Raw genomic sequence first — 15,013 nt, forward strand, 5'->3', positions numbered from 1 at the left:
CACAAGAACATCTGACGTTTTCTACATAGGTGCTCTCGCCAGATAAATCTCCCATGATCCTCCGGAATTGAGTATATTGCAAAAAAGTTAATAAATGATGGACTTGTGAATGATAACACAAAGTGCACCGGCAGACCCAGAAAGACAGCCAGCACTGGACAGGATAATTGTGAGTAAAATCAAGAGAAATGGCAAGAAACAGATGCAAGGATTGCCTCACACATCAATGAGAATAACCAGATAGTTTGCAGACGATTCGAAACAGAATCAATGAGTATGGGTACAGAAGGAGAGGGTACAAAAGGTAGCCTACTGTAAAGCACAGAGGTGGAAACATCAGTCTGGGGTGTTGCGCGTACAGTGGTGTCAGTGATCTTGTGTTCATTGACGGAAAAATGAACTCTGAATTGTACAGAGAAATTCTGAATGCAAACATCAGTGGTGAAATTATTTAAGACACAGGATAATGATCCAAAGCATACCAGCCACCTACTATACTTTGCACAAAAAGAAATGAATGTCCTAGAATGGCCCTTCCTGAGCCTTGAGCACCTATGGGATGCAATTGAAAAGAAAACGTCAGATCGACGTTAGTAGTTTGGATGAACAAAAAGCTTTGGTGGCTGAAACCTAGAGGAAACTTTCATCACAGCTTTTACAGAAACTTGTTGATATGCCTTGATGTTGTCGAGACGTTCTGTGAACAAAAGGATTGCAAGCTAAAAACTGAAACACTGGAAATCTTTAATGATGCCATCATCATTCGACCAAATAATTTGTCTAAATTTGAAACCAACTCTCTATTGTACATTTTAAAACCTAACAAGCTTATTTTTGTTAATTGGTCTACTACAGGTGTGCTTATGTTGTCTTTCTTTTCAATAAGTGCAAATTGGTTTGAGGTTTTCTCAAATGCAAAGGAATTGATGCATTTTCAAGTTCAGCCTAAGTGTCCAAATACTTTGTGGGGCCTCCATATGGCGAATCTATAAAACGGGATTACCAGAAAATAATTTCATGAGTCAATCATCATGTAATTGGATTTTTGGTGACCCTGCCTCAATGTAGACGGACATCTTTGACCCAGGGCCACGAAGAGTTCCCGAGAACCCCTGAAAAGGTTAAATGTTGTTACTTTTTTAGAGTTGGAAAATGTCTTGAACTCAGGAACTAGTCGAGATTTTACATTAACCTCATGTTTACTATAAATGAGTTGAACGTATTTTGTCTTTACACTTGCCATTTTTTTTTTTAAATGTTATTTATTTTAAACCCCTAACATTGAGAACAGTAGACAAAATAAACTCTCTTCAGGAACTTGCAAGTGCCTTGGTGGAGGGAGGAGTGGGGTAACATCTCACAGCAAGAACTAGCATATCTGGTGCAGTCCATGAGGTGATGTACTGCATTACTTAATGCAGCTGGTAGCCACACCAGATACTGACTGTTAATTCACAGTCACGTCTGTGAAACTTCAGTTGGTCTCTTTATTAGTTTAATCTTATTTTCATACAAATATATACATGTTTGCTGAAAATTAAAAGCAGTTGAAAGTTAGAGGAAGTTTCTTTTTTTTTTTAGCTGGGATTAGCAGCAGATAAAGATACTTATACCAATGAAAATATCCATCAGCATACTTACCAAAAAAAAGTGATGTTATGAATCCATTCTTTCATCATGTTCTTAGTCTTATGAACAGTAAGTATTTGATGTACCAACAAAACTGAATTAATGTGAAATGATTAAAAAAGCCTCTGCCGCATTTAAGGCATCAAGCATTTGCTTAATATGAAATATTTCCCCAAACCCTTTTTTTTATACACATTAAGCTAATGATTTAGTACTCCAACATAGTTCATGGCTTTTGCAATGGAAGGCAAGTAATACAAAAATAAAAGCCGAACACAGTTGTGGGTTTCTGACCATTTTATTTTACACTTCAAGATTTCTTGCTTGCAGCAGCAACCTATAAAAAAAACAAAAAAACAAGAAGTATAAACAATGGAAAACAAGTCTGGATATTTCCTCCAATTCCTCCATTTAAAAAAATACAAATACATTTTAAAACAAACTGCTTAAAACAACAAGCAGGCTCTCCAGGTCTGGTCCTGATCTTAGCCAGGAAATTAGAGCAAACATGCTGTTCCACACTGACATTGTTTTTGCTCTAGCCATCAATAAGAAGCCATGTATATCAACAGTGCTCTGGAAAGAGTGAAATGGCAGAAGATACAGCCAAGGCAAGCACCACAAAAATCACATTAACTCATCAAAATAGAGCTCATTAAGGGGATCAGGCAGAATAGAATGCTGCCATACGGCAGCCCAGCGAACATGAAATTCAATCGCCTTGTTTACTTCCAGCATTGGATTGGCGCACAGCGGCAGCTTTCAGGGAGAGTGGAGCAGCAACATGGGCAATATACAAGCTGAGGCTTTTGGAGGATGTTCATGAGCTTGTTTTTTGCTAACAGTTTCATGTCCATATACAAAATAAAGCAATGGCTGTCAAAACATCTACCAAACCCTTGAGACGCTAAGTGAAGTGCTTTTTAAACTAAGGATAGGTTAAATCACATGCAGGAACCAAATTTATGTTCCCAAATAATTATGAAACAAAAGTCTTCACCTGCCCAGCGATTCTGTCCAGGTCTCTGGTTCCCTGAGGGGTCAGTTTACGCCCACTGGGAGACAATGATTGAAAATTAGTTGAAGGTTAAAAAAAACCTTAAAACATCCTGAAGAATCTCAACGTCAACTTTATTGTCAGACAACTGAAAATTGCTAGGGGATACTCACCCATTGGGGTCTTTCTCTACCATTTTAAGGCCTTCAAGGGCCTGGAGCACTTTACGGGCTACATTTTTGGAGCCCACACTGAAGTGAGACGGGCACACACCGTTCCTCTTACGCCCTCCATAGATCTTGGTCATAGAGCCCACACCAACACCTCCACGCAGGTACAGGTGACGCACTGTGGAAGCTGAGAGAGAATAGAGACATGGGTGGACTTATACTTGACTCAATTTTCTTAAGTGTGCCAGTGGGTATTTTGTGAAGTTAAAAATTCAATATTAGTTTGGCAGTATACACAGTAACTGCTGACATGCACTAACAAGAAAATCAATTTACCCCAAGCCTGCCACAAATGCTCACTTTTACCAATGTAATCCAACAGATTCTGAAAGACTCTTTGTCATTAACACTTCATACTTATGCTTACACCTTGACCAAAAAAAACCAAAAAGTAGCCAAAAAGCATTACACTGGATCATCATTGATCAACACAGGATCAAACAGAAAAAAGGTTTAACAAAGACGGTTTACACCAGTGTTAATGTAACGCACTAAATATGAATAAGCCCACCTCCATCGTCAGGGTTAACCTTGCTGCCAATATCAAAATACCATAAGGAAAATGTGGCCTATAATAATTACAAGGTCAATATTTTCCCATCATGGTCAATATCAATGATTAAACAGCCAGTATTACAAATCATTGCCCATTATAAGAAATTATCTAACAAAACTAAACTTAAGATAATCCAGACTTTTATATGCTTTTAGTGAATTAAGGGATCAGAATATTAAAAATGTACTGCATAACAGATAGATAGCATTTAAGGCTTGGGATTGATACCTTTTCATGCATCAATCAGAAGATTTTCCAGATGTATAATGATGTCAGGATTTTTTTCCAGATATAAATAGGGCTGCGCATTGCTCAATTGTCTTTTCAAACATCAACACAACTTCGGTAAAGTGTGGGCAACAGGATAAATTAAAGGGGGGTGACATTCTAAAATAAAAGTATGAACGCACACACACACACACACACACACACACACACACACACACACACACACACCCCACTAATGCTCGGTGTCAAAATTCTGTGCTACAGTGCAACTCAGTTTTCCATGAAAATGATTTCGGTCTTTAAAAAGACAGATTATTGTGGTGATGTGGGTGTTTGCCAAGTGGTGCCTGTGGAGATCGAGGCCAGGGGACGGAGAATGTTAAGAATTGACACCTGTGGGAAATGCTCTCTAACAGCCATTCTGTGTTGCAGTGAGAGCTGGAGGGAGATACAATTTTTTGATCATAAAAATGTTCAATATTTTACGAAGCTCTCAGAAAAAGCGCAAACATGGTGCATTGACCACATTTACAGATGCACATCCAGCACCCTTGATGTCCAGTGTCTGGGGTCTTAGTAAATTCAACTGAGGCTGTAACACATCTCTAGTAAACAATCAGGGGTTGTGTGAACCAAAAATTCTCCATTTACTGATAATTGTTTTAAACAGTGACCGAATATTTCAAATGCTGTGCGTCATTTTCACAGAAAAAAAAAAAGAAAACAAAATTTTAACCAAGTGCATCTGTGTGCATGCCCTTACTGCCTAGTAGTATTAAGATGTATATTAACAGGCACAATCACCAACACCTGGTAATATCTGTTCTTTTGATCATGTTTGGATTTCAAGGACAGTTTCTGAATTAATGACAGCATACTAGTCAATACGTTAGTGTTACTGCACGATCAGTGTGTTAATTTATTATAATAAAATGCAAAAATTATTCTAACAAAATGAAAGCCTGAAAAAGGCAGTGCACCACTTCTGCAAATTACATGCATTTCATCAAAGCACAAGCATTACATTTAGAACAGAATTGTCAGATATTTTAGAGCTCCTGTATTAGAGCTTCAGAAATGTGAAAATTTATTATGAAAGCAGTCAGGCCAAAAAAAGTTATTTCCTTTAATAGCTGCACGTAACCTGTAAAGTTTAAAACCCATGTTTTAGTGTGGTTGATTGACAGAAATTTCATCCAAGCACTCCTTGGCTTTTCCAGACTTGCACTTGGGGATTGTCAGGTATATGTCATTATAGTGGATGCTACACCCCTGAAAATTAAAACTAGTATGATGAATAAAAATAGACCATGATGGGAATTTTACAACTCAGTCTGTCAGAGTGACGAAGAAAATGTTACTCTAGCGCAACCTCTAGTAACAACACATCTGAAATCTAATGACAGAGCTTTTGCAAAGTGGTTACATTGGCCTTATTTGCAATGCTATACATTGAATACTTCCAGCCCAAATAGGCTCATACACTGAGGAATGATATCAAGAGGACCGACAAAAATTTCAGGTGTCACAAGGTGGTACACATTTTTGTGAGTGGAACAGCACTCACCAGCTCTGATGTAGAACCAGTTGTCATCGCAGGGAGCCAGCTCTTTATGCTTGGCCAGCTTAACAATGTCAACCCAGTCTGGCACCTTCAGCTTCCCTGACCTGTGGATCCACAAATGGGTTTTAAAATGATCAGTAATACATTTAACCAAATACTTTCTAAGCCTATGGAGGATCAATGCGTCAATGTGGGGCTATGACACTGGCAAAATGAACAAGATTCAAAGAGGTAACTAACTTTTTGAGGAAGGCTGCCAGCGCCCGGACAAACTCCTGCTGGTTGACGTCTTTCACCGTTACACCACCACCTGGCATCTGGCAAAATATATTCAACAAATAAATTTTGGCCGCCGATTCAACGGTTCTTTAAAAAGAGCTAGCCACATGCAAAATAAAGTTTCCGCTAGCTAATATGCGAAATATACATTGGGCAAATTCAAATTAAGCCAGGAATTACATTTTATATGACCAAAACAAGCAAAACTTTCAAAATAAACGCACTCAAACGCGCCAGTGCCACATTATCTGCTTGATTAAAAAAACAAAAACATAATACGTGTCTAACACGACTTAACACTAGCGTGTTAGCAATCTGACCACGTTCATACCGACGCGGAAAAACACATTCAAGAGGGCACAGCCCACATCTATTAACTACAAACAATTAACTTAAAAGAGCATATGCAACCAGTTTATAACAACTCCGTATCGACTACTGACGATTTAAGTTAAACGAGACATGTTGAGGCCAGGCCTCAATGCATTTGCATGGGCGCAGCCATTGAACATCGCGCCTGACAAGCATGCGATCTCATCTTTATTTTCAATAAACTGTACATCTCCATTTCAAATTAATGACAGACCGGCTAAAATATGAATATCATTTAACACACACACGTCGTGGATCTGGGAGAGAACTAGAGCTAAACGACTCTTAAAATTCTCTTTACAACATACAGACACAGCGAGAATACATTACCTTGCTTGTGGACAGCAAAAGGAAGAGGGCCGCGCAGGGTTTCCTATGCGTGTTAACAGGGGCGAATCACGCTCGGTATCGCGACATTTGAGGAAGCGAGCGCAAGCGCTCAGTGGGGTTGCACTAGCTGTTTAAAAAAATATATATATATTTGGTATCAAAATCACACAATAATTAAATAGAGAATGATAACAATAATTGCAACAAAAACAGTATATAAAAAACAACAAAAATATTATTACAAAATATTACAAGTAAATAAAATGAATTAACAACAAAATAAAAGAATTAAGAACGAGTTGCACTAGCTGTGCGTTAGGTCTCACTTAAGCTGTGACGTAAAGTTCACACTAAGGGCTTAGTAACAGTTAGTTTGTAACTTAGTCAGTGCTTAATTTACACTGCACCTGTTCTTAAGGCAACACTTAACTAGTAGGACGTGTAAGTAATGCGTAGTCGCATATGACTTTTACCTGTACTGATCCAATAAATAGCCTTCAAATTAGTACACAGAAGTGTTAAACAATCGTGAATTCAGTTTGATCTGGTTACGGTTGATGTTCAAGTTTGCCCACGTAACTGTCAGCTGCAATAAATTATATCCCCATTAAAATACGATACGTAATAAAAGTAGATTTGATACATTGACATTTATTCATTTTAATATCGATATATTTTTAATGTGTTGACACTGAAAATTGCACCGTTAGATCGGTTTCATGCTGAAGAGTCGCTTAAAAGTACGTTCTTCTCTCTCGTAAATGTAAACGAGTGATTTTGACCTTATTTTGTTTAAGACTGTCTGGTGGAGTTCAATAGCCATTTCATGTGTTGCTACAAAATATTTAAAAAAGCAATAATGCAGCTTTATTGAACCATGGCAGAAATCTAGCATTTCATATCCTGCTTAGAATTAGTGTGCGTCGACACCTAAACTCCCAAACAGATAAGCGCTTTCTTCTTTCTCCCATTCTTCTTGCTCCCATCATTCCTGCCAAATCTGTTTACTTTAGAGAATAGTCTTTGTATGCACAATATTTGCAGGTGTATGTGTAAGACCATGTATACCTGAAAGTGTGTTTGGCAGTTTAAGGAATAGTTTACTCAAAAAATGGAAAAGTCTCATTATTTACTCACCCTCATGCCATGCCAGATGACTTCCATTCTTCTGCAGAGCACACATGATTTTTAGAACACAATGATTTTTAGAAGAATATTTCAACTCTGTTGGTCCTCAATATGCAAGTGAATGGTGGCCAAAACGTTGAAGATCCAAAAAGCACATAAATGCTGCAGAAAAGTAATTAATACGACTCCAGTGGTTTAATAGGCCTACATATCTTTAAAAGTGATATGATAAGTGTAGGTGAGAAACAGATCAATATTTAAGTCCTTTTTTTACTATAAGTTAGTCCACTTTCACATCCACATTCTTCTTTTGTTTTAAACGATTTGCATGCTTCATGCATATTACCATCTGCTGGTCAAAGGTGGAGATTTATTGTTAAATAAATTTACTTAAAGGTATAGTTCACCAAAAAATGTAATTATCTAATTATTTACACATCCTCATGCCAACTCAGATGTGTTTGTCTTTCTCTCTACTGCAGGACATAAATGAAGACTTAATATCTCAGCTTAGTAGGTCCATAAAATTCTAATGAATGATGACCAGGGCAGGGTTGCACCAGCTGTGCCTAAGGTCTCACTTAAGTTGAGATGTAAAGTTCACACTAAGGGCTTAGTAGCTACTAGTTAGTTTGTAAACTAATTCAGTGCTTAATTTAACTAGTAGGTTGTAAGCTCTCCGTAAAGTAATGCGTAGTCGCATAATTTGATGTTTACCTGTATTTATAAACAGCCAACTTTTTTTGTACACAGAAGTGTTAAACAGCCATGTACAGGTGAAACTCGAAAAATTAGAATATCGTGCAAAAGTTCATTAATTTCAGTAATTCAACTTAAAAGGTGAAACTAATATATTATATAGACTCATTACAAGCAAAGTAAGATATTTCAAGCCTTTATTTGATATAATTTTTATGATTATGGCTTACAGCTTATGAAAACCCCAAATTCAGAATCTCAGAAAATTAGAATATTACATGAAATCAATAAAAAAAGGATTTTAAATACAGAAATGTCGGCCCTCTGAAAAGTATAATCATGCATATGTACTCAGTACTTGGTTTGGGCCCCTTTTGCATTAATTACTGCCTCAATGCGGCGTGGCATGGATGCTATCAGCCTGTGGCACTGCTGAGGTGTTATGGAAGACCAAGATGCTTCAATAGCGGCCTTCAGCTCTTCTGCATTGTTTGGTCTCATGTCTCTCATCTTTCTCTTGGCAATGCCCCATAGATTCTCTAAGGGGTTCAGGTCAGGCGAGTTTGCTGGCCAATCAAGCACAGTAATACCATGGTCATTGAACCAGGTTTTGGTACTTTTGGCAGTGTGGGCAGGTGCCAAGTCCTGCTGGAAAATGAAGTCAGCATCTCCATAAAGCTTGTCTGCTGAAGGAAGCATGAAGTGCTTAAAATGTCCCGGTAGACGGCTGCGTTGACTCAGGACTTAATAAAGCACAGTGGACCAACACCAGCCGATGACATGGCTCCCCAAACCAACACAGACTGTGGAAACTTCACACTGGACTTCAAGCATCTTGGATTGTGTGCCTCTCCATTCTTCCTCCAGACTCTGGGACCTTGGTTTCCAGATGAGATGCAAAATTTGCTCTCATCAGAAAAGAGGACTTTGGACCACTGAGCAACAGACCAGTTCTTTTTTTCTTTAGCCCAGGTAAGATGCTTCTGACGTTGTTTGTTGTTCAGGAGCGGCTTGACAAGAGGAATACGACATTTGAAGCCTCAGTCCACTCCTTGTGAAGCTCCCCACACATTTGAATGGCCTTTTCCTGACAATCCTCTCCAGGCTACGGACATCCCTGCTGCTTGTGCACCTTTTTCTTCCACACTTTTCCCTTCCACTTAACTTTCTATTAATGTGCTTTGATACAGCACTTTGAGAACATCCAACTTCTTTTGCAATTACCTTTTGAGGCTTTCCCTCCTTGTGGAGGGTGTCAATGATGGTTTTCTGCACAACTGTCAGGTCAGCAGTCTTCCCCATGATTGTGAATTCAACTGAACAAGACTGAGAGACCATTTAAAGGCTCAGGAACCCTTTGCAGGTGTTTAGCTGATTAGAGTGTGACACTTTGAGCCTACAATACTGAACCTTTTCACAATATTCTAATTTTCTGAGATTCTGAATTTGGGGTTTTCATAAGCTGTAAGCCATAATCATCAAAATTATATCAAATAAAGGCTTGAAATATCTTACTTTGCTTGTAATGAGTCTATATAATATATTAGTTTCACCTTTTAAGTTGAATTACTGAAATTAATGAACTTTTGCACGATATTCTAATTTTTCGAGTTTCACCTGTATTTCAGCTTGATCTTGTTACGGTTGGTGTTCAGGTTTGCTCACATAACTTTCAGTTGTAATAAGTTATATCCCCCATTATCAAATACGTAATTAAACAAAAATTCATTAATGATATAGGCTAATTAGCTTATGTAAATAATAATATTCAATAACTGTATCAAAAATGAAAAAGGGAAAATAAATACTAATACAACAGGCTGGAAAAATAGACATTTATTCATTTGAATATTTTATATATTTCATATATGTTGAAACTAGACACCGCACACAGGAAAGTGCACATTAGATTGGATGAATCATGCTGAAGTTTTTTACATAATGTTTTCTCCCGTAAATGTAAACAAGTTTAAATGCAAACATCATAATACTGTATATGTTTAAAGGACTGAAGCCTGTCAACCAAAACATGAGCTCATTTACATCATTAAGTGAGTCTGCTTTTTTATTCCATCCATTACGCCTGGTCAGAGTCTTCCATAAATATTTAGGGTTACGTCCTACCTCAATTTAATAGTGCAACGCTTAAATATTTAGTGAACTATCCCTTTTAAGACCAGTGTGTGCACATTCCCTTGCATGTGTGTAAGCTTGTGTCTTGATGTGTTCCTGAATTAAATTGATGCTTATTTATGGTGGCATTGCTGCCCTTTGTATAATGAAAAAGGCACTTTTGCTCACACAATTGACTTAACTGATAAGCCTACACATACTGCTTAGAGAGGGGAGGGGTTGTGCTAAAAACAGTTTAGAAATATGTTCACTCTGCAGTCTGCACATGAGATTTGCTAAGCATATGGGGAAGTGATGGAGATAGAATTGACAAAGTGACAAATAGTGAAGGATTAATCATGGGAGAAAAAAAAATCAAACTGAAAAATTCCTCTCATTTAATTAAGGTATTGTTGTTTCTCCATCCATTTACTCAATTGTGCATGTATTTCTTTTTTAATTAACACATTTCCAATTCTTTAGTCTGAGTAGGACCATGAATCTGCTGGTGTTTATTGTATGTTTGAGCTCATATTTGATTAGCTGTAGCAATTAATTGCGTGGAGATTGAAGTGCAGAAGTGTAGAAGAATTACAATGGGAGCGGCACAATGAGACAACTTCTAACTTTTACACCATTAATTATTTCAGCTAATCAATTTGTGTGAGAGGGGAAAACAATGAAAGAAGAGCAGACCCAGTGGTTCTGCCCATGCTTGTAAGTAGCAGTGGATTATGAGGTTGCGTAATCATTGTTCATTGCTTTAAAGCACTCATGGGCATTCTAGAACTGATTACTGTCAGTGGCTGCTGAAAAGGTCAAACTCATTATGATAAAGAGACAGGTGGCATATTGAAACGTTTCAGAGTACATTTTAACAGCTATTTTTTTTTACAATGTTTTTTTTATTTTTTATGTATTGCCCATTGTCTGAGCAGAGAATGAAATAACCTGTCTGTCAAAGTGAGTGAGTGAGGCAAGTACGTGATTAGTTCGTCACATCAGCAGGAGCTGCGTGCGTGACTTTTCAAGCTTTTCCACGGCATGCATTTGCATTGAACTCACATCCACCGTGTGGCTGTACTGCTACATAAACACCAGAGACGACGACACAGTCCTTCTCATGTTTTAGATTAGTGGTTGTCCAATATGAGTTTGTAGTGTTTAACACCCACCCACGAGTACAGTATGTGGTTACATTCTTGAGTACAAACCAAATGATTGACATAAGTCACTAGATCACTAATCATTTAATAACTAATTAATTGTCTTTGCTATTGTCTTTTACCATTTTCGTTTTCATAACTTTTTAACATTTAAAAAATTTAGTCTCTCTCTTTCTCAGGGGTAATATATGCTTTGTGGCTATATTTCTTTGTTCAGTGTGTTATAGCAGTGCTAGTAATTGGTGTAAGTGTGAAGTTGGCATACAGCTGCTGGAACTCATGGCTGAGCCACATCTGCATGTCTGAAGCTTCATCTTGGCATGGCTGGGGCTCTGGGCAGTGTTGTGGGTGCATCTGTGCATCTTCAGCTGAACCTGAAGAGTTTTCAGTGCTTCTGTATCACTACTGTGTTCTGCCCCTGCTGGTCAGACAGTTAACCATGCTGCCTCTGCTCACACTTAAAGGTGCACTCAGCAAAATTTTGTCTGTCTACTTGGACACACCTAGTGGTGAGGGTGCAGCATCATTCAAAATCAATAGTTTTCAGTTACAGATGCCATTGTTGAAATTCACTATTCACAATCAGCCATGATTAATTTAATCCAAAAGTGAAAGTGTCCAATAACAAGACGGTTACTGAGATTGAGTAGTATTAAGCTGGTCATGTGATTATAAAATGGCAGCCCCCATGAGGGTGCCCCTGCCACATGTAGAATAAAGCAGCTTTTATAAGGTTACTGATATGAGTGATGATTTTATACATATGTCTCAAAATTACAATTAATTTCTTTAGGAGTAAAACTTTTTTAATAGGGAAAAAATACTGAGTGCACCTTTAATGAGAAAATGTTATCTTTTGTTCTAAATAATTTGTTGCTTTTGTAAATTATTTATACATAAATTTACATTTTTAATAACACCACCCCATATGTAGTCTTTTAAAATGGAACTTTCTGTGTATCTATATACACTGAAATGTATGAAAATCCAAAAAAATACTTTCTGTATTAGACAAATATGGATTTATATAACAATCCCCTTCAACTTTTTATTTTATATCTTGTTGTTTTTGTTGTATTTTTGGTGATTTTGTTTATTATTTAAGTTATATGTGTACAGGTTTTATTGTGTTCTCATTCTGTATTGACAGATATGATCAAAAGTAATTTACCTTTTTGTTGTTCTAAGATGTTTAAATAATAAAAATAAATAAAAACATAATTCACACCTGCAATGCCAGTTGCAGGGAACAGGCAAGCCCGGACCTTCCTGATTTTAGAGGATGTAAATTAGAGCAGTGGTAAAATGCAACTAACCCTTTAATCATGCATTGTATATCTACTTTTCGACTATTGACTGTCATTTCTATCAACTTTTAAAAGGGATGCTTTTTTTCATATAAATCTTTTGTTGTTGGCATCAACCTCATCATCAACTTGGCCCAAATGCATCTCATTGTAGGAGCTAGCCAGATAATTGGATGCCAACATGGACAGGTTGCATGACAAGACCTCATCTTCAAAAACCATTAACAAAATGATCGGTTCAGGGTAAACATAGTTTGTGCCAATCACAATGTTTTGTATGAATTTTTGGCTGCCAAGAGCATGACACTATTGAAATTGAAGAGACATTTTAAAACACTCAATAACTTAGCATATTGTTGGGTCTATGCCATTCAAGGTAGTATTAGTAAGTTTCACCCATTGGTTTTTAAAGACATATTTGTTTACTTTTGTAGGACACAAAAAGCAGTTGTTCTCAACCATTTTGACTTCAAGGCCACTAAATGCCAAAGCTAATTCTCAAAGGCCCCCTCCTTTCCGGAACTAGACAGGTCAATAATAGATTAATCATATTAATTAATTACAAAATATTTTTTTTTCATTCCAGGTATTTCAGAAGGCATTAAAGCACATGTAATAATTTCATTAAGTTAGATGATTTATATAGTTCTTATTTTTATAATAATTATTATTATTTATTTATTAGAGTACCTTATTGATCAGTATTTATGTTTAAGAAGACTGCTTTATATAGGGAGCAATTCATTCAAGTGCAAGGCAGTAAACAAAATTTCACCTATTTTGATTTTTGTAGCATATTTGAAACACCTAAAAGACACGGACTATAAAATACCAGAGTATTACATTTCGCTAAGCATGCAATGGTACAATTCAGGACACAGTCTGTGTTTCTTTTAAATATGCAGGCTTAGTGACTTGTAGGCAGGTTTTGTGCTTGGTGCTGCTCACATATCCATGATCACTGCCTTTGGCCAGTTCATTGTTTTATATATATATATATATATAAAATATTGGCAACCTCTTGTTTAAACAATATTAAACATGTTGTAAATTCTTGTCACTCCATAAAAGCTGCATAGTGGACCCTTTTAACATTTTCAGGAATTAACCATAGCAGGGTAAACTTTAATATGGGTACACAGCAGGGCTGGACTGGTAATCTGGCATACCAGGCATTTTCCCTCTGGGCTGATACACTTTGGGGCAGATCAGGGGCGGACTGGCCATCGGGTGAACCAAGCTGGGCCGAATAGGCTGCGATAAGCTAAAATGAACCGCCACGTTCAGAATCAACCAGTTGCTATTTAAAATCCTGGGCCGATTTCTCTTCCCAGTCCAGCCTTGGTACCCAGGAAGCCATGACAACAATTATTTTTGCTTCCCTATAAACAGCAAAAGACAAAATCCACTATTATGTCTCCACAACATTCTAAAAGAGGAAAAATAGATTTATGGCAGTAAGAGGAGAGAAAGATGACAAATTTACAGTTAATCCATGAGCAACTATATTTGAAATTCTTTGCAGCAGAGTTGACAAATGTTTTTTTTTTAATGCCAAGGTAATATAACACAAACGTAGTGATAAAAATGTGCTTAAAAAATTTGAAAACCCCCCTCCCCCCCAAACAAACAAAAAACATCATCACAGTCTGTGCAAAGGGTCCACATGCATTCCATTAGTACCATGTCTAATGCCTATTATTTCCCAGGATTAATGGTCAACATGAGTATTACAGAAATGGGGTAATAGAGGTCATTTTTCCAATAATCTCAGAGGACTATTAGATGGAGCACATCAATAAATTTGTATACTTATTCATAATTATATATGTAGCACATTAAATCATGCCCTATCAATGTTCAAACCAATCAATAGCTTTTGATTTTATCTTAACATTTAATTAAAACAACTATAAAAGCATATCAACTGGGAGAGACTGTATGAATGCATTGAGATAATTAATCACTCAATATTCCATAGCTTTTTTGATTAAACAAATACTTCCTATGCGCAGTTTGAATAAATGCCCTGTTTCACACTAATTGGATTATTCTTTTAGCTCATTTGTGCCTATGCCAGTGTAAGAAATGACTCTTATTGTATCTAAATACTTGTGCTGGTGTGACCTCTCTCTTTCATTCTCTCGCTTGTCGTCTGTCTCTCCCAAACCACCGATTATCAATCCAAGTTTTAAGCATGAAATCTTCTAATGTTACTTTCATCCGGTTTATCTTTTCAACAGTTCAAATCGCAGATTTTAAAGCATTAGTTCACCCAAGTGTAAAATCCTGCCATCATTTACTCACTCTCATGGCCTTCCAGACCAGTATGACATTCTTTCTTCTGTGAAACACAAACGGAGATGTTAAGCAAAATGATGACTCTGTGTCCCATGCCAAAAAAGAAAGTAAATTA

General features: G+C 37.0%; 1 protein-coding gene across 1 annotated transcript; it reads right to left on the reverse strand.

The window, feature by feature from the left end:
- Positions 1–1,908: 1,908 nt before the first annotated feature.
- On the reverse strand, positions 1,909–6,218 carry LOC127658013 (40S ribosomal protein S19-like). Its single transcript, XM_052147075.1, has 6 exons — positions 6,186–6,218; positions 5,445–5,521; positions 5,208–5,308; positions 2,800–2,983; positions 2,630–2,684; positions 1,909–1,966 (listed from the first exon to the last, which is right to left on the reverse strand). The coding sequence occupies exons 2-6, from the start codon at positions 5,519–5,521 to the stop codon at positions 1,940–1,942; spliced, it is 444 nt and encodes a 147-aa protein (XP_052003035.1). The 5' UTR covers positions 6,186–6,218; the 3' UTR covers positions 1,909–1,939.
- Between the last annotated feature and the right edge of the window lie 8,795 nt (positions 6,219–15,013).

Source organism: Xyrauchen texanus, chromosome 17 (assembly GCF_025860055.1).
Source record: "Xyrauchen texanus isolate HMW12.3.18 chromosome 17, RBS_HiC_50CHRs, whole genome shotgun sequence".
NCBI classification, from domain to species: Eukaryota; Metazoa; Chordata; class Actinopteri; order Cypriniformes; family Catostomidae; genus Xyrauchen; species Xyrauchen texanus.

Excerpts from the sequence above, each read along its gene's own strand:
- LOC127658013 (XM_052147075.1), bottom strand. The coding sequence starts at position 5,521 with ATGCCAGGTGGTGGTGTAACGGTGAAAGACGTCAACCAGCAGGAGTTT. Across the intron at positions 5,309-5,444 it reads CTGGCAGCCTTCCTCAAAAA|GTCAGGGAAGCTGAAGGTGC; the intron begins GTTAGTTACCTC and ends GTGGATCCACAG. Across the intron at positions 2,984-5,207 it reads CTGGTTCTACATCAGAGCTG|CTTCCACAGTGCGTCACCTG; the intron begins GTGAGTGCTGTT and ends ATTCTCTCTCAG.